At 43.3% G+C, this 27,795-nt stretch overlaps 1 protein-coding gene across 2 annotated transcripts; it reads right to left on the bottom strand.

Moving 5' to 3' along the window:
* Nucleotides 1-1,940: 1,940 nt before the first annotated feature.
* Nucleotides 1,941-27,795, bottom strand: RPS4Y1 (ribosomal protein S4 Y-linked 1). 2 transcript variants are annotated; one of them, XM_055269589.1, is made up of 7 exons: nucleotides 27,654-27,795; nucleotides 27,041-27,118; nucleotides 25,030-25,210; nucleotides 23,191-23,288; nucleotides 14,357-14,528; nucleotides 3,631-3,788; nucleotides 1,941-2,095 (listed from the first exon to the last, which is right to left on the bottom strand). In XM_055269589.1, exons 1-7 carry the CDS (start codon nucleotides 27,654-27,656, stop codon nucleotides 1,994-1,996), a joined length of 792 nt encoding a protein of 263 aa, XP_055125564.1. In that variant the 5' UTR covers nucleotides 27,657-27,795; the 3' UTR covers nucleotides 1,941-1,993. The 2 variants fall into 2 exon arrangements, with proteins under 2 accessions (XP_055125564.1, XP_055125563.1); XM_055269588.2 differs by having other exon boundaries at nucleotides 27,310-27,672.

Raw genomic sequence — 27,795 nt, 5'->3', positions numbered from 1 at the left:
TGTCAGTGATAAGGAGATGAAGGGACATTGAAATAGAGGTGTCTATGAGACTACAATAAACACAGTACTCAAGATAATTCTTATCCCATTTCTTTCCAGTGTAGTATCTTTGCTGCACTTGAGTCAAAATTTTGATTATCAGCTAGGCACAATGGCTCATGCCTGTAATCCCAGTACTTGGTCAGGCCAAAATGGGTAGATCACTTGAGGTCAGGAGTTTGAAACCAGACTGGCCAATTTTGTATACTAAAAATACAAAAATCAGCCAGGCATGGTGGTATGTGCCTCTAGTCCCAGCTACCTGGGAGGTTGAGAAGCACAAGAATTCCTTGAACCCAAGAGGGAGAGGTTGCAGTCAGCCAAGATCACACTACTGCACCTTAATCTGGACAAGAGTGAGACTCTGCCTCAATTAAAAAAAAAAATCTGATTATCACAGGTGCATGCACACATACACCTGGCTCTGCCAGAGCCTCCTAAGGCTATGTCTCTGGGGCCCATGGGGTGACCACCAAGCAATGGTGATACGCTCCTGGAGGCACCCTGGCCCCCCCATACCCCCACTCCCCTCCAGGGTCAGGAACCTGTCAGAGGCCGGCACTGGGGCCACAGAACAACTTGCCAGATGTCACCCCTGCTCCCAATACCATCTCTGCACTCTGCAACCTTGGGGACCTGGGAAGGCACCCCTTGTCCCCCAGGATCAGGCTGTCTGCTCCCACTGAGCACTCCTGGCTCCCAGAGCCTGCTCCAATCCTGGCTGAGGAGTGGAGCTGCCCCATGGGTCTCCTCTGAGCTGTGCTGTAGCTCAATAAAGCTCCTCCTTGTCTTGCTCACCCTCCACTCTTCCACGTACCTCATTCTTCCTGGACGCAGGAGAAGAACTAAGGACCCACCAAATGTCAATCCTAATATACCTGTAACACAAAAGAGCTGATACATTCCCCTTGGTTGCCACATTCCAGGCAATGAGGAAAGAAGCCCTGCAGTACTCTGGGGAGCCAAGACCTGGGAGCTCCCTGAGCCAGGGATGTGGGCTCTCCATTTGAGACCGTGCAGTTCCTGGTATCTCCAAGCTTCTGAGTGCTATCGTGTTCCCCAGAGCCAGCTGTGGAAGCTGTTGTGGTACACCTGGTCCGGCTGCAGCAGCCAGCATGTGTGACTGCACAGTGGCCAGACCCCATGCTCGTTCACACACCCCTCACTGCTCCATGCCTGGCTTGCCCTTGGCAGGCGTGGGATCCGGGCTAGTGTTATACACCAAGCACAGCCTGTGATGCGAAGTGGGCAGAACGAGCCCAGCAGGCAAGCAAAACTCAGGCAAAGGCACCACCAGCCATAGAAGTTTCTGTAAGAAAAGCAATATCCAAAGATCCTATAAATATGACATTAAAGTGACAATCCATGAGAATAAGAGGTTATTCTAATGGGCCCTTAAGTGGAGAACCATTCCTGACTGGGTCAAAGAAAGACCAAAGACTCTGTATGTGAGGGACCTGACCTGCCACTGCTGGCTTTGAACAAGATGGAGAAATGGGACATTTAGGCAAAGAAGCCACATGGCCTCCAGAAGCTAAGAAAAGATCTCAGATTGCCAGTCAGCAAGGAGAAAGGGATCTCAGTCCTACAGCCACAGGATTTAATTTCTGCCAATAATGTAAACAAGCAAGGAAACTAACACCGTCCCCGATAGCTTCCACAAAAGAATGCCATCCTTTCCGAAATGTCATATGCTTTTTGTACTTCCTTTTGTAATGCTACTCCATCACTCTGTCCACAGAGATGGTGTGGGTAACATGTATGAGGGAAGCAAAGGTTTATTTACTGGAGAGTCAGAGGAAGTATAGGTGATATTCCTAGACATCTTAAGACAGTGCCAAACTCATGAGCAAATTCAAACCCTACTATTATCCACAAGGGGGAAAAATACATTAGGAAACGAGAATTCACTGTTTATTTGTGCAAAGAAAAAAAGATATGCTGCTACTGCAATTTAGCCACTGCTCTGTTTGGTGGCGAGCCTCTTGTCTCTCTCTTCAGCAATAGCAAGTCGAATGCCCTTTCCCCTGGGCAGGGAAATCCAAGGTTTACTGCCCTGCAATAGAGAAGGAGATAAAAATAAGTAGAGAAAGAAAGGGAGGAGAGAAAAACATTCCACCAACACACACGCCTCATACCTTCCTTTACATTAATAGCCAGCTAACAGAACACCACCCAACAAAATTTAAAACAAAATAAACACTTCCTTATACATGTCTCCTGAGAAGTTATCTGCCTCTCACAGTCCATCCCACTCCTCACTGCTTAGCTGCTAAATAAAGGCCTTCCTGCTTCTATTTTATGTGAAGCAACCAGCCAACAAGCTTTTCCATAAGCATTTTTAAAGGCAAGGCCACTGACTTCAGGTTCTCATAGTTTTGAAGCTGTGACCTGTCAGCACCCTATCATCAGCTTTACAGAACTTTTACATGCATTTACTCACTTCCCTGATCCTCTGCTTTCAAAGGTATAAACTGAGGTTTCATAATTCAATACTGAGAAGAGGAATGGCCCAACTATAGAGCTTCTGAATGGCACAGCCAAAAAAACAACAGCAGGCTTCGCCTCTGTACCACTTCTCTCAAATATCCTAAGGACTGCCAGGGTACAAGTCAAAGATGCTGCTCCCAGGGCTGAACAGCTTAATGAAAAGCTTTTCAACTGGCCGGGCATGGTGGCTCATGCCTGTAATCCCTGCACTTTGGGAGGCCAAGGTGGGTGGATCACCAGGTCAGGAGATCAAGACCATCCTGGCTAACATGGTGAAACCCCGTCTCTACTAAAAATACAAAAAGAAATTAGCCAGGTGTGGTGGCGGGCACCTGTAGTCCCAGCTACTTGGGAGGCTGAGGCAGCAGAATGGCGTGAACCCAGGAGGTGGAGCTTGCAGTGAGCTGAGATTGCGCCACTACACTCCAGCCTGGGCGACAGAGCGAGACTCTGTCTTGGAAAAAAAAAAAAAAAAGGCTTTTCAATTATGTCCCTTGCCCTTTCCTTAAGTCTTGGGGCAACTGACTCCCATGTAAGGATACTGCATGATTTCAGAGGTGCTCCTTCATTGAAAAGGTCTCAAAAGAGCCCAGAGCAAGATCATCTTGAACAAGTAAAGGAAACTAACAAGTGTTACGGGCCTCGTAAATGCCCTTATTCTCAGATTAGCAACTCACTCATAGCCCCCTTGCATCAATCTCCATCAACTACATGTTCACTGATGAACTATAAGACGGAGTCTCAGAGGGTTTTAGCAGACTCACTTACAAAAAATAAGGGGGCATAGCACTACCAGGATTGGAGCCAGTGACCTTAATCCAGCCCATACCAGTGGTGTAGCCCTGCAAAAGTTGCAAGGCTGAGTTTAACTTAATTTACTGCATGACACTGCTGGCATCTCACACAGACCACCTGAAGAGGCAGGTGCAAGGCTCTAGATCTAATCTTGTTTCTTCTCAGAGGTTCTAAATACAGAGCTTGCTGCACTCTGTGAACCTTAACACAGGAAGAAGAACAGACAAACGCCAGTAGTGGATGCAGGTCTTTATGCTTTTTAGGATGAGTCTTCTTAGAAAGAAGTAAAGAGAGTGTAAGACTTACATTGCCAATGACAAAAATGTTGGAAAGCCTCGTGGCAAAGCTGTTGCCATTGGCATCCTTCACATGCACCACATCAAAAGAACCAGGATGTCTTTCCCTGTTGGTGATCACACCAACACGACCGAGGTTGGCTCCACCAATCACCATACACAAATTGCCTAGAGGGAAAGGAAAACAAACAGGAGAGGAGTCATTTTAAAACCAGACAGGGGCCTGCTGCCTTTAAAACCAATTAACACACACGGGCTCAAGGAGCATCATCCCAAAATTGTAATTTCAAGAACTCTTGTCACTGTAAACGAATGCTATTTCTGAATTAGATTGCAGTCAGCATTTAAAGGCAGGCCTCTAAGGATTTTTCAAATCATAAGCTTTCCCTGCATTGTTTGTCCAACAATAATTCTTCAAAGGTTGAATAAATAATCATTTTGGGGTTGACAAAGATGGCAAGGAACAGCACTGGGTAGGGTGGATGGGTAGAGAGATAAGGAGGATGACTGAGAGGGAGAGAGAACTGCAGAAATTCAGGCTATGAGAAAGACTAGACAATAATGAAAGGCCTTCAACTGGACAGCTAGCTAATCCAGTCTTTCGATGGGGAATCTTCCAATGTTCCGAGGGCTCTCAGGGGGCCCTGGGAGGAATACATTTGTTTCAGATATCTAGAGTTATTTTTGCGGGACATAACCATCTAGTATAAGTATACTATCTAGGACACAGGCTACCTTGTCAAGGAAGTTTTACCTATCACAGAATAAGCATGTTTTAAGAAAAACTTTCCCTCAAACCACTGCTAATAAAGACTCAGCCACAAGTCCTCTTTTTTTATGTGAAAACACTTTAAAAAAAAAGAAAAAAGGACACATCCTCTTTTTTTAAAGAAGACACACCACCAAAGCCAGAGAATAAAGCCCTGTCTTAATACTAACAAAACAAAACACAAACTAGTAACCTAGCCTAAAAAACTCCAGGATAAATTTGAAATTATAATCTATGAATCAAGGGCACAAACATATTACACTTATTGATGTCTCAAAAACTGATGGGAAACAGAAGAACCCAACTCAGTCTGAGCATCTTAAAGATGAGACTATAGGATGCAAGAAAATTACAATTATCTCTAAGGTAAAAATTGCTCAGTCTGACAATGATCCAACAGATTTCTGCAGTTTGACCCTCTCTACCACAAACACACTGGTTGATCCAACATGCAGATTTTTAACAGAAACCCACGGCCAGCTGCATATATGTGTTTTGACATGGTGAGAAGCCACAGGAATTAAAAGGACCAAAGGTTTTGCCTCAACATTAGCAAGTGTACTGAAGAGTTAGAGAAATTATTTGAAAGTAATTTTGTGTAAGATGGTATGGATACCCACTAAAGTCACAGAAAAGTACCCACAGACCCCTATCTGAAAGATAACAAAATCACATAAAAGGCCCAAGATTTTGTTTCTTAGGTCAGTGTACTTGGCCAGTCCTTAGGGTCCTTGTGGCAACTACTGAGAAGACGGTAAACAAGTAGCACCTAACAACCTCAGTTACAAAGAACTTTTTTATACTATGCTTTGGTGTAGAGTTAAGGAAGATTTAGATAAAAGCACTTGCCCAGTAACAAAATGCAGGGTTTGAGTTAGCTGGTAAGCAGAAGATAATCCCAAAAAAGGGGTCAGATGAAATGTCAATTAAAACTTACTATTTTGCTCAAGACTGAATCGCAGAGCCTTCTTTAAGAGAAAATCAGTACTTAGGGAAGAGTAGCAGAAATGCCTTGCAATGCTTATGTCAATTAAAAGGTGCACAAAGTTTTTTTTTAGTTCATTCTCCACAGCCCTCATGTAGGAACACTATGGATTTAGTATGCATAGGGAAAAAAACAGAGTTAAGTAATTATGGTCAAATTCAAATTGTTAATAATAGTTCCTTCACTTCGTTTGTTTGTCACTGCTTCTGAAAGTGAAGAAAGGCTACAAATTGATGAAAACATTGATTCTTTCAAGGTGTGTTAAGTTCCCGTAAAAAGCCCCTGACATTTAGAATCATACCTACTAGGGCACATTAGTAAATGGAGGTTGCGAGCTGAGACCCTTCACATGAATCACTATTTTATAATCCTTGAATGTGTCAGCTCTATTCTTTATGTCATCAGACAACTCCCAGGAAAACAGACTGAGTGCAAACTAATGTTGACTTTTGTTGTGAGATGCTCCTTTCTTTTTGATGGTCTCACAGGGACAATAGAATAGAAATCAAAGCCCCGGGTTCAGTCTCCAGGTGAAAACAGCAGACGCTTCCCATAATTAGCTGGACCCCAAAGGCAAAACCCTCACAAACACCTGAGCCCAAAACGATCCCGTCTTCCCAATAACTTAAAATCTGGAATTCACCCTGTCTGGACAGCCAGCAAGGGAATCTAAAGTCTTGATCAAGGTGATCTCATGCTGCTAAGACTGCCCAGAGGCCAGATATAAGGAAGGCAGAATCATCTTGATTGCACAGTATTCTTACTAACAGTACTGTACATGTAGTGTCTAGCATGGAAGGAACTAAGACACCGTGATAAAGAACATCACCCTCAACATAGCACAAACCAAATGCAGAACTTGGAACTGCCTTGAAAGGGTATATAAGGATAAAAGCAAAAACAAAACATAACAAAACTAACGTAAATCAACAAGAAGCCCACCTTTGCAGAGTAACCTAGTGGATTTGAAAATCAAACAAATAATGAAAAATGTGGTTACCAAAATAAAGAATGGAAAGGAATGGGTTTAATGAAACGTGTCTACAGTTGGTTGAAGAGAGAATCAGAAAAACAGAAGGTGCTGAGAACAACTGCTCATGATGCACCATGGAAAGACAAAAGGATGAAAAATGGAGAAGACTGAATGAGTGAGTCTACTGTGAAAAGCTCTAATACAAGTTAAATCCAAGTCCCAAAAACTGAAGTCAGAGGAAGGTTATGGACAAAGCAGTATGTGAAAACAAAATTTTCTACTGCAGTGGATCACAGCTAGGTATGGTGGCACACACCTGTAATCCCAGCTACTTGGGAGGCTGGAGCAGGAGAATGCTTGAACCTCAGAGGCCGGGGTTGCAGTGGGCCGAAATCATGCCACTGCACTCCAGCCTGGGTGACAGAGCAAGACTCTTGTCTTGAAAAAAAAAAAAAAATGCCAGGCACAGTGGCTTATGCCTGTAATCCTAGCATTTTGGGAGGCCAAGGCAGGCCGATCACTTGAGGTCAGGAGTTCGACACTAGCCTGGTTAACATGATGAGAAACCCTGTCTCTACTACAAATTACAAAAATTGCCGGGCACTGTGGCTCATGCCTGTAATCCCAGCACTTTGGGAGGCTGAGGTGGGCGGATCACCTGAGGTTGGGAGTTCAAGACCAGCCTGACCAACATGGAGAAATCCCATCTCTACTAAAAGTACAAAATTAGCCGGGCATGGTGACACATGCCTGTAATCCCAGCTACTTGGAGGCTGAGGCAAGAGAATCGCTTCAACCCAAAAGGCGGAGGTTGCAGTGAGCAGAGATGGCACCACTGCAGTCCAGCCTAGGCAACAAGAATGAAACCCCACCTCAAAAAAAAAAAAAAAAAAGACATACAGGGATAAGGGTGGAACAGGGTATACGTGACAGTTATTACAACAGCAGAGAGGCCATAGTACCAAAGACAGGCATCAGGCAAAGCAAGAGGTTAGGGGCTTCAGAGAAGCACAGCCAAGAAAGTACACACGCAAGCCCTGAGTTGATATCCCCAAAACCTCTAGCCTGGCTGACTGGTGAAGGTCATACTCTCTGTATGAAGATACTTGGTGAAGACTGGAAGAGGTGGCTGTTTTTTTTTTTTTTTAGAAAAATGAGCCTAAAGAAATGATGATGTATGAGTTACTGACAAAGAATTCAAACTAGCCATCTTAAAGATGCACATCAAACTAAGGAAACAGATACAAACAAAATCAGAAAAACAATCCATAAACAACATGAGAATCATCAACAATGTAAAGGAAACCCACAAAAAAGGATCAAACTCTGGAACTGAATACAACTGAACTGAATTTAAAAATCACAGATCCAGAAAGAATCTGCAAACTTGAAGACAGGCCACTGAAATTAACAAGGCAGAGGCACAAAAAGGAAAAAAAAAAAAAAGGTAAGCCTAAGAGAGGGAGTAGGAGACACCATCAAGAGGAACAATATACAAACTACAAGAGTCCTAGAAGGAGAAAAGACAGAAACAGAGAAAATGAGAACAGGATTTGGGGGAAAGACAAGGAGGGGCAAAAAGCCTACTAGAAAAGAATAAACTCTCAATTGTGAGAAAGAAGATGGACATACAAATTCAAGAAGCTGAACTCCAACTAGGATAAGCCCAAAGCATCAAGAGACAATATAATCAAACTGTCAAGAGTCACAAAGAAAGAATCTTGGAAGCAGCAAGTAAAAAGTGACTCATCATTTACAAGGTAGCTCCTGCTAGATAAGCTATAACTCTGCAATCCAGAAGACAGTGGGATGACATATTCAAAGTGCTTAAAGGAACAAACTGTCAATCAAGTGACAATGAAAAGAGTCTAACTATAAAAGAGCCAAATATGAGTGACCATGGCCCATGACACAACCCTCAGGAGGAGGCCCTGAAAACATGTAACCAAGGTGGTCAGGGCACAGCTTGGTTTTATACATTTTAGAGAGGCATGAGGCATCAATCAAATACATTTAAGAAATACACTGGTTTGGTCAAGAAAGGGCGGGGTTGGGGGGTTATCAGGTCCAGTCTATTGGTGAATTTAAACATTTTCTGGTTGCCGGTTGAGTTTGCCTGGGATTGTTAAGAAGGGAAACGGAATGCTCAGGTTAAGATAAAAGATGATGGAGACTGAAGTTCTTCTGAAGTCTTAAAGTGGTTGCCCTTAGAGACAATAGATGACAAATGTTTCTTATTCGGATTTTAGTTTATCTCTTTAGGATTGGGAGGGTCTGGAAGAAAAAGATTTATCTATTTTAATGGAGATTCTTTACAGATGCAGATTTTTACTCCACTCCCACAAAGAACAGCTTTGCAGGGCCATTTCAAAATATGGCAAAGAAACATGTTTTGGGGTAAAATATTTTTATTTTCTTCACTGTCTTATAATGTTATCCCAGAGTCACACTGGAACGTAAGTCATGAAATAATAGGGTTAAATAAAACCCATCTGATGATGAGTCATGCTCATTTGTAGGGCATAACTCTCCAGATCCCTTAGATAGGGATTCGGGCAAGATAATAATCGGGGTTTAGTCCTCACAAGAATACCATAACTTTCAAAATGAAAGAAAAAAATAAGACTTTCCGAGGTAAGCAAAAGCCACTAGGCTTGCCCTACGAGAAATGCCGAAGAAAAGCCCTTCAGGATGCAACAAAAGGATGTCAGACACAAAACCATATGAAAATACAAAGTTTGGCTGGACGCGGTGGCTTATGCCCATAATTCTAGCATTTTGAGAGGCTGAGGTGAGTGGACTGCCTGAGCTCAGGAGTTCGAGACCAGCCTGGGCAACACGGTGAAACCCCTGTCTCTATTAAAATACAAAAAAATTAGCCAGGTGTGGCGGCATGTGCCTGTAGTCCCAGCCACTTGGGAGGCTGAGGCAGGAAAATTGCTGGAACCCAGGAGGCGGAGGTTGCAGTGAGCTGAGATGGCACCACTGTACTCCAGCCTGGGCAACACCACGAGACGACTTCTCCAAAAAAAAAAAAAAAAAAGAAAGAAAATATAAAGCTTTCTGATAAAGGTAAATATACAGACAAATAGAGAATCCTAGATCACAAAGGTGTATAAATCACTTTTAAGTCTGGTACAGAACTTGAAACACAAAAGCACATCAACAACCATAAACCAATGGTAAAAGGATACACAATAGAAAAACATTCATGTGTGCCATCAATAACAAAATTGGTCTGAGGGGATATGGAGATGCTACTGAAGGTAACAGTTGAAAACAGACTGTTTTCACTTTAAGATAATTTATGTAATCCCCTTGGTAACTACAAAGAAAATAACCATGGAAGACACAAAATAAAATCAGAAAGGATTCAAAGCATTCTTTCATTTTTTGTCACTACAAAAAGTAGAGAGCAGCAAAACACAAAAAGGCAGGTAATAAGTGAGAAAAAATAGGTATAAAATAGCTACAGAACATATTGAAAACAATTAACAAAAGAGCTATACTAATTAATGCCTTCCTTAACAGTAACTATTTTGACTGTAAAATAGATTAACTCCTCACCCCAATCTAAGGACACAGACTAGCTAAATGAATAAAACCAGCCAACCAACCAATCAAGTTACAACTATACGCTGTTAACAAAAGACCAGTTTCAGATTTAAGGACACACACAGGCTGAAAGTGAAGTGCTGAAGTTGAAGTTCCAGGCAAATAGTAAGCAAAAGAAAGCAGGGCTGACCAAACTTGGGTCAGAAAAAATAGACTATAAGTCAAAAATTGTCACACAAGACAGGGCAGCTCAAAAATGCTTAGTTAAAAAAGAAGAAAGACCTCAAATGAATAGCCTAACTACATTACAAGGAACTAGAAAAAGAACAGAATAAACCCAAGGTTGGCAGAAGGAAGGAAATTAAAGACCGGAGCAGACATAAAAGAAAAAAACAGTAAGATAAAAGAAAAAAGCTAAGGGTTGATTTTTTAAAACAGAATAACAAAAACTGACAAAACTGAAGTTGAACGTGGTTGACTCACTTGGATAACACACTTCCTAATTTGAAAACAAAATACAAAATGACAGTAATCCAACAGTGTGATACTGGAATAAAAGATGGGCAAACAGACCGAAGGAAGAAAATAGAGCCCAGAAATAAACCCAAGCGTATATGGACAAATGATCTTCAACAAGGGTGCCTGGATCTCTCAACGGAGAAAAGACAGTCACTTCAACAAGTGGTGCTGGTAAAACTAGGTCCCCATGTAAAGAAACAACATGGAGAATACCTCACGTTACACCATATACAAAAACCAGCTCTAAACAGATTAAACGTAAGGCCTTAAACTGTAAAGCTCCAAAGACAAACACAGAGACCACAAGCTTCATGACATAAGAGATATAATTTCCTGGACATGACACCAAAAGCAAAACCTGACAAATTTTAAAATGCCTGCCAACCAAAGTAACAATGATGCCTGAAACAATCGGTAAGGGCAAAAAGGCAACCTATGGAATGGGAAAAAACATCCACAAATCTTACATGCGATACTATCTAAAGATGTCCTACAACTCCACAATAGCAGAAACAACCTAGCTAAATACTGGACAAAGGACATGAATAAGACCTTTCTGCAAAGACATACAAACACTCAAAAGATGCTCAACATCTCTACTCATCACAGAACTCCAAATTTAAAAAAATAATAATGGGATATGACCTCATACCTACCAGGATAGCCAGGAGAAGAAAAAAAGAAAATATATAAAAAGCAAACAACAGCAAAGTGTGGGAAGGAATGTGAAGAAACTGAAATTCTTCTACACTGTTGGTAAGAATGTAAAATGGCAAGGCTGCTACAAAAAACAGCACAAAGGTTTCTTAAAAATTTCAAAACTATCACATATCATCCAGAAATGCCACTTCTGAGTATGTATACAAAAACATCCAGCAGGATCTGGGAGAGCTGTCTGCACAGCTGTGTCCCCAGCAGCATTACTCACAATAGCCAAGAGGTGGAGACAACCCAAATGTCCATCCACAGAGGAATGGATAAACAAAATGTGGTATACACACACAACTGAGTATTATTCTGCCTTAGAAAGAGGAAGGAAATACTGGCCAAGTGCAGTGGCTCACGCCTGTAATCCCAGCACTTTGGGAGGCCAAAACCCCATCTCTACTAAAAATACAAAAATTAGCTGGGTGTGGTGATGGGTGCGAGAAATCTCAGCTACTCAGGAGGCTGAGGTAGGAGAATCATTCGAAACCAGGAGATGGAGGTTGCAGTGAACAGAGATAGAGTCACTGCACTCCAGCCTGGGCGACAAGAGTGAAACTGTCTCAAAAAAGGAGGAAAGAAATACTTTCACATGCCACAACATGGATGAACCCTGAGGATATCATGCCAAGCAAAGTTAACTAGTCGAAAAGGACAAACACTATCATTTCCACTTATTAAGACACCACCCGAAAGAGTCAAATTCACAGAAGCAGAGTGGCATGGTGGTTGTCAGAGGCTGTAGAAAGGACAAAGTGGCAGAGTTGGTTAAAGCACATAGTGTCAGTTTAACAAGATGAAAGAGTTCTGGAGCTCTGCCACATAAGAATGTGAATATAGTTAACAACACTAATGAACTGTACACTTAAAAATGGTTAAGGTGGTAAATTTCTGATGTCTTTTTTGAAACCACAGTTAAAAATTATTTAAGCATTTGAAACTAAACAAACCAAGAACTACAAAGAAACCTTTGCCCGCACTCAGTGGGTTTCTTGTCACTAGGAATGTTGGCTTTGTCATTCTGAGATTATTTTATGTAAACTCCCAGGAGTAAATGAAGTAAACTAATAAATAAGTAATAAGCAAATAAGCAAAAAATTTAATACCAAGCATGTTTGTGTAAGACAAAGGGATATATATTTCAAATAAAGTTAGGGCTGGGGCAGTGGCTCACGCCTATAATCCCAGCACTGTGGGAGGCCGAGGCAGGTGGATCACCTGAGGTCAGAAGTTTGAAACCAGCCTGACCAACATGGTGAAACCCTGTCTCTACTTGGGAGGCTGAGGCAGGAGAATCACTTGAACCCAGGAAGCGGAGGTTGCAGTGAGCCGAGACTGCACCATTGCACACCAGCCTGGTCAACGGAGCAAGACTATCTCAAAGCAAAACGAAACAAAATCCCCCCCCCAAAAAAAACAAAACAAAAACAAACAGGTGGGGGAGAAAATAAAATCTGTTGAATTTTAACTGGGAATTTGATTTAATAAACCAATGAGAAACAACATATCATTTAATTGGAGATAAGAAGTCCATGTTCATTTTAAAAATTATTCTTGCCCAGGCACGGTGGCTCATGCCTGTAATCCCAGCACTTTGGGAGGCCAAGGCGGGCGGATCACGAGGTCAGGAGATCGAGACCATCCTGGCTAACATGGTGAAACCCCATCTGTACTAAAAATATAAAAAATTAGCCGGGCATGGTGGCAGGCACCTGTAGTCCCAGCTACTCAGGAGGCTGAGGCAGGAAAACGGCATGAACCTGGGAGGTGGAGCTTACAGTGAGCTGAGATTGTGCCACTGCACTCCAGCCTGGGCGACAGAGCAAGACTCTATCTCAAAAAATAAAAATAAAAAATTATTCTCAAAGTTATGCAAAAGTTTGAGAGACAAGCATAAGATGCTCCTACCTACCCACTCTCCAGCTTCGTAACATTTTTAAACTCTTGGCCAGTTTTGATTCATCTTTACCCATGCAGTCCTGTGCTGGATCACTTAGAAAGAAATGGTCAGTATCAAATCATTTGAACCTGAAATATTCTGGCAAGCCACTCGAAAATCTAAGTAACTCTGCAATGTTTCTTAAGTGTGTTCCAACATATACATGCTTTCCTTTGTCCCTTTATCCAAGTTTGTCTTGACTCTTTGACAAGAATACTTCCTGAATGTAAGTATTCTTGCTATTACTTCCTGCTATTACTAGGAGGTGCATGATGTCTGTTTATCTCTGTGGTCACACTGAAATCAAACAACAGGTTTAGGTATCACAAGCATGACACATCCTGTTTAATATCCCCTCTCTCAATGTTTTCCCCTAATGGGAAGTCCTCTCAACTTTCACAGCCAAGAAACAAACATTCTTGGCTAAAATTTTCAGGTCAACAGTAAATAACAGAAGTGCAGACAGCACAGGTACAAGGTCATAGTGGTCAAACAACAATCAGACAACCCTAGCCTGTGGAGTACTGAATTCAAGACAGCCAGCCTGGGCTCAAACACCAAGGCAACTGAGGACTTTGGCTAGGTCTTAAATCAGGGTCCAACTGAGGACTGTGGGGGTGCCATAAGCAGGTAAACAGGGAGGGCAGATAAGCAACAGAACAAAATCAACAAAAAGCAACAGAACAAAAGTCACTGAAGAATGGCACAAAAGGAGTTGCCATTGTTTGTTGTCCCTGACCTATTCTTTCAGTGTTTCTGCATTTCTAGAAATTTCTCTTAAAACAAGTCAGGCAAAAAAATTTACTTCCTTAGCTGACCAGGTATTAGCAAGCACTTGGGTGTAAACCTGTCAGGAGTCAGAGCCTGAGGTTTAGGGAGGAGAAACAAAGCTGTAGACACATCTTTTCCTCATCACTAGCTTAAGGTTATCTGGACAACTTCAGCCCTTCACCTCAAGGAACACAGCTAAAGTTTATCGCATTTAAAACAAAGTTCCCCTCTCGTGACAAACAGAATGGACACAGAGTTTACATAGCTATGGTTTACATTCTTGAATGAGGCTGGGCTATTGGAGATAGCCCAAAGGGACATCACACCTCTACTCAACATCAAGAACCCACTGCAAACCCAAGAGACCATGATGCGATATGCTCTCTCTTAGGGAAAACCAAATGTGTTTTAGTTCTCTCTAATCATAATGGGTATACAGACAAAATAGAAGAATAGAAAGACAGAAAAAGAGAAGACAAAGAGGGAGGTGGCAGACAACACAAGGGAAAAAAAAACTTACCTGTATCAAATTTTATAAAGTTGATTATCTTGCCAGTCCCTAAATCAATCTGCACAGTATCGTTCACCTTGATGAGAGGATCTGGGTAGCGGATGGTTCGAGCATCATGAGTCACCAGGTGAGAGATTCCCTTCACTCCCACAGTAATCTTCCTCACTTTGCACAACTTATACTATAAACACAGCAAGGAAAACCAATTCAATATGTAAACATAAAGCCAGACTAAAGCATTCACCCAGACATTACTTATCCCATCGATTTCCAGCATTTCCTCAGTCAGAGAAAGAGTGCTCCTGGGAAAAACTACATTAATCAGTCACAGAGCTGATGACCTCCCATACTGATTTAGTAATTTAGACATCTGGGAAACCTTGCCAAGGGGGAATCTGTTTCAGAACCCTCTGGTGGCTGCTAGAAGAGTGCTCAGCTGAACTAACCTCTGGTCCTTTATCACAGGCTAAAAGCTTGTTGCCTGTGTATCTCAGAAGTAACATACAATCAACTGGTATATCATTTTTTCTTCAGGGACATATTTCTGATTGATAGTCCTCAACCGGCAACTCTGGAGCAGTGGTAACAAAGAGCCCCAGAGACAAATTTAACTCTACCACTACTAAGAACTGCTAAGCACATGTGGCTTTTGCCAGGCGCGGCGGCTCACGCCTGTAATCTCAACACTTTGGGAGGCCAAGACAGGCAGATCACCTGAGGTCGGGAGTTCAAGACCAGCCTGACCAACATGGAGAAACCCCATCTCTACTAAAAATACAAAATTAGCCAGGGGGGTGGTGCATGCCTGTAATCCCAGCTACTTGGGAGGCTGAGGCAGGAAAGTTGCTTGAACCCGGCAGTTGCAGGTTGCAGTGGGCCGAGATTGCGCCCCTGCACTCCAGCCTGGGCAACAAGAGTGAAACTCTGTCTCAAAAAAAAAAAAAAAAAAAAAAAAATCATGAGGATTTTATGACCAGGTTAGGTAAAAACAGCTGTCTCGGCCAGCTACAGGCTTTCTGTACACAATGCTGCTGTTCCTCATCTCATTTTTAAATGGCACAACCCATTATCTACTTGCTTTATTTCCTTGTTTAACACTTACTACTCTGGTGTTGCTCATGACATCTACCAGCAGGAGCAGTTCAAAATGTCTCATACCAAGTACATGTATCAGTCCAAGAGTTATCCAAGCCCCAGTGGTACACTATGTAATCTCAAACAAACATTATCCATTTATGGTTGCCAATGCCCATCCTACATAGCACAGGCTCCCCATGGAGTGTCACTGCTCAGAAGTGACAAAGTGGGTTTTCTTTCAGCTTTGTTGGGAGAAAAAGCTTATAAAAGTTAAAAGATATTAAAAACTCCACATTTAAACTGAGTACGGTCCTCTGAAGTCTCAGGACAAATTCTGGGTAAATGTGAAAACGACAAGGACAAACACACAGTGCCAGATGACAGAAAAACCCCCTGAAAAGATGACAGAAGTACTCCAAAAACTGTACAATAAATAAACTCGACGAGCCACTTTTTTTTTTAAATCCACTGCTGCATTTCCTCTATAGATATTTCACTCTCTCCCCTATGTTTGGGCTCTCAGGACTAACTAGGTTTGCCAGCTTCTCTCTTATCACTGCTTTTAACCTGCCTAGGAGGTGTGGAAACAGACATGGTAAGTAAAGTAACCAGAGCTTGGGCTCACTCTCCTATAAAAAAGGCCCAAGTTGAAATACTGTCCCCTTAAGCTTCAGAGGTGCAAGATGGGAATAATTATTGCACACTACTACATCTAATAAGTTTATGAGATAATGGAACATAAAGGACCTGGCAAAGCAGTAAATGTCAGCTAATATTATTTCTGCTGCTACTATAGATTCAACACCACTCAAGGTGCTATGGAGATGTGAGGCCATTTAATGTAAGCCAGCAGTCCAAAAAGGTGACAAAAGACTCTATTCCACATGTGGAACTTAGGCCACATTAACTCTACCAGTTAAGGTAAATCTGGAATTCATCAGCCTGGCATATCCAAGCCCACTCATCCATGTTAAGGCCTGGATCCTATGCAGTCAATCTAATGAGAGCACTCTCTTCAAATCGAAACTTCACAGTTGACACACCCCTCCAGGCATTCTCCAGTGAGTGTTCAGTTTGTTTGCCACACCACCTCACATTTACCACCACTACAAATAGAAACTCAAGATCATTTCCAGCTTTCCTGGCCAGTGAGTTAAGCAAAGAATTGAAAGGTGCCTAGCTTCCCTGATCAGAACTGCCTACTGGACCAACCAACTGAAAACTTTAGAGACTATAATTCAGAAGTCAAACATAAATGTAGAAATTGAAGAAACACCCAGATGCTGCATGCAAACATACCAATTAAAGCTCTTAAAGAAAAGTTGGAAGCACTTCAAGGGACAATTAGGCTGACTGAGCCCTTTTCTTTCAAAAGGAAAAGGAAAACCACATCCTCCTTTCTGGCTGCCCTGCCACTGTGTGTACCACCCCCAAATTAACCTTAGGAATGCCTTTGGGTCCAGAACTTGGCCCTAAGGACAATACATCAGAAACCTGCTTGCATACAAAAAGGCCACAATGTGTAAAACTTTTGTTCTACTGCCCGTCATAGTAAGGCACAGCAAGACAGAAGCCCTTTGAAAGTTTGGATGGAACTTGGAGGGAGTGAATGGTGGGCAGCAGGAGAGCAAACCAAACACAGTGCAAACCAAGGTGACTACAGGAATGGTCCCACCACCCAGGGAGGTAAGTATTTGGCCATCCGTAAACAAATGTAATGAAGGTAATGTGAATGTGTGCAGAGGCAGGGAGGGGTTGCTGTCATTAAGATACTGAATACAACTTGGCATATTCATTTCAACCAGGTATAAATATCCCCATAAGAGAAGACAGATCCAATATACAACCAAATTCAGCAGATAAGATTATGTACCAGAACAAAAAATCATCAAGCTATGGTGCTACAGTAAGCAAAATACTTACGTGTGATGAGGCAGAGGGAGAATATGGACACAGACACAGAGTGTCCAGGGTACTGAAAGGAGGTCTTTGAGGTTCACTGAGCAGCCAAGCAGAACTGCCTCAGACAATAAATGGTATACCAAGGGCACAGAGGGTTACTAACCTGCCCAACTTCAGGGTGAATACATGTGGATGAGCTACGACTATCAAAGCCCATTCTTCTCTTTGCCCTCCACTCCAAGTGGAAAATTATCAAGCTACAGTCCATAAGTACCAAAGCAGTGGGCTAAGAATCCAGGTTTGTTTGAGTCTAGGGCAAGTAAGGCTAAAGGTGCTGAGTAATCAGACAGAGAAAACACATTTTCCCCTTATACCTCCAAAAGTCCTGGGACCAAACCATAAGAAAGATTACACTACTCAGTATACATTCTGCAACCAGTGCAGCCAGACTTAAACACAATCTGTCAACTTCACTCTTCCATCCTCATTTAGAAGAGCAACTTGCACTTTACCTTTAAAATGTAGTATCCAATCATCAGTACCAATCCAGTGACCACTTACTAATGCAGTGTTACTTTAACCAAGCTAGGGCTACTAGTGGGCATTTTCAATCTCTCCAGCTCTACTCCATGCTAGATTTAAGAAACCCTCTGTCCCTGATAACCAGAGAAAGAACTCTGAAAGGCAAGCTCTAGTTCTGAAATGGCTCTACACACAGTTACTGAGGTCACTATTACTGATATCCCTATTACAATCACTGCTCTGTGTTCAGAATAAAATCTGGCCCTCTCTACCTCTGCCCCTCCAACTTCATCAAGCAAGTCTTTGCATCACGGCCTGCTGAATGCATTCCTGTCACCCAACTGTCCTCCACATTTTTTTGTATGTGACATCCTGAACCTACTTGGGTGATTCTAAAACGTTTCCATTGAAAGCTAATCCTGTCCCTTTTCCACCTTGGCTCATTAGCTCCAAATATCCCAGGTAAGACAGGTCCAAGCAATTTCTATGACTGTGAACTCACAGAAGGCCTATTCACACCTCAAAGCCTACCTGCTGCCCTCCACTTTTCACATACATCCTGTCCAGTGTACTGTCTCAGCTAAGCTGAGAACAGTGCTAAGGGAGTCACAATAGTTAGCAGGTACTGCTGACAGTCAGGAGAGAGATAGCAAAAACAAAACAAGTAAAAATATTTTCTTCTCCTATATCCTCCACAGACCCTTTCACTAACTAACAGTTTCTGCATGTATAGCAACAGCACCATGCTGTTCACTGCTATATCACAGCATGAAACTTGAAGCCTTGGGCCCAAAGGTCCTTTGCCTTTAACTGCACATGTGAAACACCCTCTGAAAAAAGATGGCCTCTCTCTTTAAAGGTGCCTCCAGTTCCAAGTGACCCCCCTCCATCCTATGAGATGGTTCCCTCTGGAACTGTTAACCCAAGCATCACGATGCATGTCTGTCCTTCAAGCATCCACAGATGACTGTGAAATACAGATTACACTTAGCAACTATCTACAAGTGAGTGAAATGCCTGTAAGCATGCTAGCACATTAACAGGTAAAAGTTCTGTGTCTAATCTCTATACAGAGCTGACTGACCAGGTTTGCAGTGCTTCAAGACCAGGACTAAGGCAGGCTAAAAACTTTTGAACACTTTTATTAGCGGGAGTGCTCCTACAACAGCCAACCTTAGCAGGCTTTCCTCACACCCACCTCAAATGACTTTATTACCTATGCACCTTCATGTAGCCAGAACAGCTCAGGATTTACATCTTAGGTCCTCTCGCTTAGTAGAGGCCCATCCTGCTAGGAAACTAGAGGTTCACTAAAGGTAAGGCTGGCCATATCACGAGGGGAACTTCCAGTTGAGCTAAACCTCTTACCGCAAGGGTAGCCTCAACATCTGCAGAAAATCAATTATTTTTCCTTTGTCCCACAGCTGAAAACACTGTCTTCAGATTTTAAAGATGTGACACTCCATCACCTTCTGTCCTCCAGCCCCAAGACTCCCAAAGACTGTAGGGCCCTCTGGGTCACCAACGGCAAGTGAGAAAGGCACGACAATGACAGCAAACAGGAGACTGCTCTGAGTTCAATCCTTAGTTCCTAGTATGGGGCTCAGCCTCTATGTGGTAGAGGAATCAGAGTTCAGATTGAGTCCTGCAAGTAGGCAGGCTCAAAGCCATGAAGGCAAGGATACAATGGATGAAAACAAAACAGTATAAGCTGGAGGACCCCAAACCAACTGCTTATAATAAAATGTCTGAGACAAAAGGAAACGTCTGAGAGAAAAGAAGAGGGTTGGGAGCCACGGAAATAAAAGGTTGCTGAGCCTCGGTATTATGTAAGCCATGCATATCTAAGCAAAATGCTTAGACAGGGTAGCCTCCAGAACGTATCAGTTTCTGAGCACTCTCAGAGACAGAAGTTTGGAGAAAAACAGCCATTGAAAGGAACAAAATAATGCCTTTTGCAACAACATGGATGGACCTGGAAGCCATTATTCAAAGTGAAATAACACAGGAGTGGAAAACGAAAACCCCTATGTTCTCACGTATAAGTGGAAACTAGGCTATGAGTATGCAAAGGCATACAAAGTGATATAACGGGCTTCAGAGAGTCTGATGAGGGAGGTTAGGAGGAGGCCAGAGACTCAGACGAGGGAGGTTGGGAGGGGGCCAGGGATAAAAATAACTACACATTAGGTTCAACGTACGCTACTAAGGTGATGGGTGCACTACAATCTCTGAACTCACCACTGGATAATTCATCCATGTAACCCAAAAAACACTTGTATCCAAAAAGTTACTGAATTTTTTCAAATTTATTTTGTTTAATAGAAGAACTATTGAATAGCACTCTACCTCAAGAAAACCTCAACTCTGCCATCTGTCTGCTCAGCAGTCTTGACCAGTCATAATTTGTAATCACATCACCACCTACTACAACATGCCTGCCCCACTGACACCCTTTCCATACAATCTTGACTGCAAGATGAGGCCTCCCATCATTCTCCAAAATGAATGTCAAATGTGAGGCTCCACTGAGAGCATTCTACGCTGTCCCTCTCAAACCACAGATTAACTCTTCGCTTCAAGTTTCCACTGCCCTTTGTACAACACCTACACAAACTAATATGAAATCTTTCCCAGCTGGCCTCCCTCAGAAACAAATCTAACTGCTCAGGTTCCATCTTTTCTGAAACTTAAACTTGAACTGCCTATTCCCTCCACCTGTCTTCTTCCTTGCCCACCAAAAAGGCACTAGTCTCCCCACTCATGGTCTTGATCATCTCCTTTTGCACCAGTCTCCAATTCTCTAAAACAAATGGCAAACATCACCCACTATCTTAAAAGAAACTCCCTCTTTCTGCCTCTTTCTAGCCACTGTCCCGTATCTTCTACTTTGAGAATAACTGTCACTTTTATGAGATTCAGTCTTCTCAACCTTCAAGAATGAATCCATAAACCCAAGTCTCTGGTTGGTTGGTTACTCTCTGATTTCCTCTTTTTGATTTCTTTAACCAGTGTTTTCTACTTTTCAGGAAACAGAACTGCACCACCAAGATCTTGTTCATAAACCTTCTGCAATATGAAATCTCCCTCTCCCCATGCACACCTATCACTGAACACAAGCTGCCCAATATCAATGAGGTTTCTGTGCCAACTATTCAGACAGCATCTACTGCAACTCCTTTGAGCAGTGTTTCAGTCCTCTATTTCAGTCAGCACTTACTTCTTTCTGTCTTATCATCTACTTGCAAGTTGCAAGGCAAGCTGAACCGAAAGCATTAAGATACTGTCCTTCCATCCACAACTCTCTCAAGCATCCATGTATTTCACCAAGATCTGCAGCTCCCATCTCCTTATCCTACCACCAAATATTCAATCACCCTGTTCCACATGTGCTTCCTGCATACCACAGCAGGGGATGTATATTCTAAACCCCTGTCTTCTTTGCAGTCTTCCAGGTGATACTTGTGCTCTCTACCCCCACTCACAATGGGAACAGGCACTGCCTTAGTTCCCATTACTCGTGTGCAGGCTCATGATGGGCTCATCCAAAGTCTTTCTTTTTCTCCCATCCACTGTAATGGCAATCACCCACAAAAATAGACCTAATCTCCCATTCTTAAATCTAGTGACTTCCATTTCCTTGGTCTTCAACAACTAATACCAAGTTGTTCAGGGGAGAAATTATGTTTGAAATCCATCAGGCTGTTTTCCCAAGACCCATAAAATACCACTTTTCTAGTCTTATTTTCAAAGGTGGAGGGCTGTTTGGATGTTCTGTCTCTCCACTAACCTATGCTACCTGGTAGACTAATAAACTATGAAAAGAATCCCTGGTGTGTCCCCGACATAACTGACATCCCAGGAGCCTGTGATTCTCCACTGTGAACTCGCTGTGTCCTTGGCTCAAGCCAAGCTAAACTCAGTGGGGTTTGTGACAGGGAATGCTCCCTTCCAGCTGCCCAAAGAAACAACCAGCAAACCAGCTCAATCAAAACTTCCCCAAGTCTCTCACCTGTTACACAAGGATAAGGCCCATACCCTAACCCAGGGTAACCATTTGGCACTTCTCGCTACTATGTGATACTTTCCTGGACACAAGCTTTTCACATCCTGCCTGGCCAATCTGGTAGGGCCAGCACTAGGTACTAACAACACTCCAGTATCTCCTTGTCCCACTCCATCTCCCCCAACTTAAAAATTCACAGGGACTACCAATCTGCGTTGTCTCTTGAGATCCAAATTCCATACAAAAGCAGAAACCAGTCATCAGATTTAAGATTTCCCCTGTGCTTTCTACCTTTTAAGTACAAGAGCACCCAACACCCTGTGTGACTGAACATGCTGCATGATTCAAGGCCTAGTTCCTACCATCTAAAACAAAGCACCTCCTGTAGGAGCAATCCACAAAAGCAGAATAGACCCTGCATCAAGGGACACGACCAAATAAGTCAGAAACAACCAAACAACCAATCAATTAAGTAACTATCCAGACATGAAAACACTTGTCAATTCCTACAGGGACTCTAATGTGTTCCCCCCAGAGAAATAACAGAGAAAAAGACAAACCGGTTAAACTAAGTGGAAACAACATCCAATGTAACACATTGTGATTCACTTACAGAATGCATCTCATATTCAGATGGCATCTGGTCACTGTAACAGTGATTGGGTTAGTGAAAAACAAAGTCACCCCATGACCCTAAATCCAGGGAAAAGAGTAATGGATGACTGAGGGGTGATCCTGGTTTCCAAAGAGGTCTTCTCTACACAGAAAAATGGAAGTTGCTGTCCATACAGAAAGGAACTCCTTTGAAAGTTTCCTTGAAACTTCGGCCATTAAATCTGGGGAAGGAAGATGGAGCTTTAAGGGCTGAGGCAGACATCAGGAAGTCAATCATCTTCTATGTCTAGAAAGTGCAAGGCAGCACTACTACTAACAGTCATAGAAACCTGGCAGGAAAGCCTATTATCACCATTTACAAAGAAAACAAAGACTCAAAAAAGGTTCTATGTACTGTTGCCTGCAGTTACATAATTAATGAATGACAAGACATCTGGATTTCTACCCAGGTCTTCCTGGTTCCAATATCACAGACCTTTCCTGTACAGAAACATCTTGTCCTTCAGAGAACTGCTTACTCATATCCTGTTTCTAAAACAGTCTCATGTGGAAAATCCATTACTTTCTATCAGTGTGCACCTACAGACCTGGATTAAACAACCAGATGAACAAGCAGAGACAGGAAATATTTCCGGAATCTGGCTAAAATACCCTCTGACAACCTCAGCAACAGACCTATCTGTCTGGAAACTACAAAGCTCACTTGACTCGTGCAACGTACCTTTGCCTCTTCCACTGTGATGCGGTGAACAGCAAAACGGCCCTTGGCGTCATAGACCAGGCGGAAATGTTCACCTGTCTTCTCGATGCTGATGACATCTGATCACAAAAGGGTATAAGGAACATCATTAACACAAAGTTTCTTTTGCCTGCACAGCAGGAACACTCTATGCCAGGTTGAACCTGAGAATGTTTTAGCAGCCTAAGAGTCCCCAGCACTTGATGGGGGGTGCTTGAATAAAACCAACCAACCCCTACTCCTGTCCCAATACATGTCGTCCAGCAAAAGAAAGTGAATACATTTATGGCTGCTCCACCGCTTCCTACATTCTTGGGCAATGGCTGCTTGGGACTGTGTTCTTGTTAATGCCCTCAGGATCCTCAGGAGAAAACACATATGAGCACACCCACACATACCAGGAAACCAAATGAACAAGCAGACCTCACATTTAAGCAAGCAAGACCCAAGGCTCAGCAGGCTGCCCAATCAATGTCTTGGCCCCCTTTATGCCCTCCATGACTTCACTTATCAGGAGTCCTGCCTCACTTGGGATTTGGGGTTTTGAGAAAGAAAGCAAAATGCAAAAAAAAAAAAAAAAAAAAAAGAGGAAGGAAAGTAAGAAAAGGAACGTCTGTCTTTTCTAACTCAGTGGCTGGATCCTAGGAATGTCTGGCCTGGAACCCCAGCCACTCGGTAGCATCCACACCTGATAAAGTAATCATCCCCCAGCTTTCTGGACAATACTAGACAAAAAGCTATATTGAGCCTTTCACCACGAAAAGGGTGAACAAAGCACTAGGTCAGAATTCCTTACCTTTCCCTATCTCCCCTCTCAGTACACTTTTTCCCTAGAGGTGTGTGACCCTTCTGCCCCTCCTCTACCCTCCCCCGCCCCGACCAAGCTGTAAATCCATCCTTGGAGATCCAGAATAGTTAAGTCATCAATAAAGTGGGAAGACAGAGCCAAAACCCTGTTCACTGACAAAGATTCTCTCCTCGACCAATCATTAGTCAGTTTCCTCTGAGCCCTCCTCTTGACTAAGCTTCAACCTTGACCTATGAAGACCTCAACACTAACAAAGCTTCTAAAAGCTCAAGATGAGCCGGGCGCGGTGGCTCACGCTTGTAATCCCAGCACTTTGGGAGGCCGAGGCGGGCGGATCACGAGGTCAGGAGAGAGGCGGGCGGATCACGAGGTCAGGAGATCGAGACCACGGTGAAACCCCGTCTCTACTAAAAAATACAAAAAATTAGCCGGGCGTGGTGGCGGGCGCCTGTAGTCTCAGCTACTCGGAGAGGCTGAGGCAGGAGAATGGCGTGAACCCGGGAGGCGGAGCTTGCAGTGAGCCGAGATCGCGCCACTGCACTCCAGCCTGGGCGACAGAGCGAGACTCCGTCTCAAAAAAAAAAAAAAAAAAAAAAAAAAAAAAAAAAAAAAAAAAAAAAAAAAGCTCAAGATGAGCCCAGTCCCCTCAAAGTGCCTGCCTGAGAAAGCTCAAGGCTGCCAAAAGAATTTACTGTTTGTTGCAGCCAACACCTAAGGACAGCTCCTCTGTCTCCCAGTCTCTGATGGGAGGGTAGGAGCCTAACTTTGATAACCCGCCAGCATGCAGCCACTGCTGGCCTCATCCCATTTACATTACCAACCCCTTTCCAGCTTTTCACTTGAGCCTTGCCACTCCTCTCCCTATCCCTCATTCTCCTTCTGAAAGGACCAGCAGTAACTTCCGCAGAAATCAGAAGTTCAGTGTCCGGTTTTATCACTGGAAACATGAGAGCCCTATAGCTTGTCCTTCTCTCAACCCGTTCCTTCTTCAAAACAAAGAACTCTTTCCTTACCCATGAATCCAGCAGGGTATGTGACGTCCACTCGAACCCTGCCATCAATTTTGATGAAACGCTGCATACATATCTTCTTTACTTCATCTCCAGTCAACGCATACTTGAGTCTATTCCTGAGGAAGACGATCAGGGGAAGACATTCCCTCAGCTTGTGGGGACCTGTCGATGGACGAGGTGCCTGTAGAATACAAGGGCAGATAACCTGATCTATGAGAAGATCCACTCCTTATGTAACCAGATTGAGCAGATGATGTACCTTAGTTCTGCATAAGTTCAGCTGAACTTAACTTCTTTTGGGGAAGAGGAACACAAGGGGGCAATTATTTCATCAGTTTAGAGGTCTGTCTTGTTAGGAAGGTCATATCCCCAACCATGGAAATCCCATTTTGGGCCCCTTCCTTCCCCAAATCCAGCCTCACAACAATCTGCCCATTTTGCCCTGCCCCAAGCACCACTGCCACTCGTACTGCTTCTTCAAACTTCCCTTCAACACAACACTATATCCCATGTATCTCAAGTGTAGCTTACACTTTACCCAAAACCCTATGAAGACATATTCTACTGCTCTCTCACCATTCCAGGCTTCAAAGTTCCATACAAGCCCTGCCGATGTTGCTGGACCACCCCATAACACTCAATGTGCATTCTTCCTCTCTTGGCTGCTTGCCGGCTTAAGTGTCATCAAATTCACATTGCAACAAATCCTGTACCCTATACTCTTGCAGTTTCAGTGTTATACTGTCCTTTGGATATCTGCTACTGGTACCTATAAAAGTCTCAAGGTCTGTCTTGAACACCACTCCCCAATTACCTTTTAAGTTTGGATCACAGAAGAATCCCTTCTAATGGAGACTGTTCTTCAAGCTGCTTCTAAAGATCCCTCTTTAGCTTTGTCCCTCTTAAAACGGACTCACAATCATTAATCATTAACCACACACTTTCATCAATGCCACAGGGAAAAGGAGAGGAGCCCACAAGATTAAGGGACCAAGTTCCCAGCAAGTCTTCTTGAAAAGAGTACCTTGCTCATCCACTTAACAATAGAGAAAACAATGGCCCATCCAGGGAAGTCAGATAATAGGGGGCAGTAGCAGAGGTAGCACTTGGAAGCAGAAACTGACAGGGACAGGTTGCAAATCCAGGTCCCCAGCCAACACACCATCTATGTTCTCTCTGAAAATATCAGGACAAGGAAAACAAGTTTCTACTACTCAGTATTCAGAGTTCAAACTGTACCAAGAAGAGGCCAAATCAGTTAGTTACTAAGTGCCTCCTAAATGGAGACCCTCAGGGCTAGATACAGTCTCTTACCACATTTATTCCTTCTCAAAAAAACCCTTGGCATCTTAAGCTCCTCGATTCTGTCTTCTTCACACTGGCTCCTCTGTCTCAGAAGACCAAGACTTTACAGCTTCAACCACTCTCTCCCAGTGTGACCACACTATCAATGTGGAAATTGCCTAGTCTCCTTGTGAGATGCTTGCCTCCCGTGCCTCTGAGTATACTGCCCTCATTCTGCCAGGTCTTCAAGGTTCGGTTCAAGAGTCTCCAGAGTTTCTCACACAACTCCTTGCCCTTGTTTCATGGGTTCCTGTAGCCTTTACTATTAAACCAGTAACTCGGGCTCAACGTAAAAAGCAGCTACTCCACCCTCTAAAACAAAGGGTAACTTTAAATTAAACGCATTTGATTATTAATGGGGACTCAGCGGACTGTCATTGAACTCCTTTCTTATGTGGAATTGGACACATTTATTAACCCACTCAGCTCTGGGCTCAGAAGTGCCCTCTAAAGTGGGGAGCTAAAACAGCAAAGGAAACCATCAGGACGTGACATCCTGGCCCTCTGTCGCACAGAAGAGTGCAAGGACAAGCTCAGGGTGCGGGAAGTCTTTACCAACGAAAATCCCACATAACAAACAAGCAAACACCGTCCCCAAGAAATACCACGCCACAGGTACTTAGCATATACTCTTGACTGACGAAGAAAAAATTGAAGTTATACTCACAAATACACCCGTTAGTTTGTCAAGCATCCAATGCTTCGGCGCTGCAACGCGCTTCAAGTGCTTCTTGGGGCCCCGGGCCTGAAAAGGACACCAAACTCAGAGAAATTCGTCTCCGCTAACAGTGAAATGTCCTCATCTTCAGCTGTAGGAACTGCTAACGGGTAATACCTGATCCAAGGAGAAAAGGTCGCCCAGCCCATACTCACGCCCCGTTTTGAACAAATATTACTTCCTGCCAGACCCCAGAAGAGACCATGCAAAGCACAGACCTTTAAAACTTCGCATGTCTCCCTAGCATCCGTCAAGAGAGCGTCCACAGTACTCTCAAAGCGAATCTGAGACTGCTTCAATGTGTGAAAATAAGCTAATCCGGGTAAAAAGCCACTGCCGGACTGCGTCAAGGATGGACTCATGCGACGGCCCCCAGGCCGAGCACAACGAGACGCACTCTTCTCAGACCTCGCTCTCCAAATCGGGTTTCCTAAAGCAGCACCAGCAGCATTCCCACCCACCAAGTAGGGGTGACCGAAAAGTTAAACATCGCGAAGGTGGAACGGCCCTTTTTCAAATGATGGAGGTAGATATACTAGGAGTTAGGAAGTATCGGCCTTACCATAGCGAAACTCTGCGACGGAAGAGAACTTGTTCTTTTCCGGTGCAACGAAACTCTGTGGTCGTAAACCGCAGGAAGTCAGATGAGTGAGAATTTCAGTTCCGGTTTCTTATTCTTCCGCTGTAGAGTTCGCAGCCTGGCA

Source organism: Symphalangus syndactylus, chromosome Y (assembly GCF_028878055.3).
Source record: "Symphalangus syndactylus isolate Jambi chromosome Y, NHGRI_mSymSyn1-v2.1_pri, whole genome shotgun sequence".
Classification (NCBI taxonomy): Eukaryota; Metazoa; Chordata; class Mammalia; order Primates; family Hylobatidae; genus Symphalangus; species Symphalangus syndactylus.
The sequence above is the reverse complement of the archived record's forward strand: the minus strand, read 5'-3'. Positions and strand labels throughout refer to the sequence as shown.

What these genes read in the sequence shown, in the direction of transcription:
- RPS4Y1 (XM_055269588.2), bottom strand. Translation starts at nt 27,453, where the DNA reads ATGAGTCCATCCTTGACGCAGTCCGGCAGTGGCTTTTTACCCGGATTA. An exon ending in AGACATGCGAAGTTTTAAAG is followed by an intron (nt 27,119 to 27,309) that starts GTCTGTGCTTTG and finishes TGTCCTTTTCAG; the next exon opens with GCCCGGGGCCCCAAGAAGCA. An exon ending in TCACAGTGGAAGAGGCAAAG is followed by an intron (nt 14,529 to 23,190) that starts GTACGTTGCACG and finishes CTGTGTTTATAG; the next exon opens with TATAAGTTGTGCAAAGTGAG.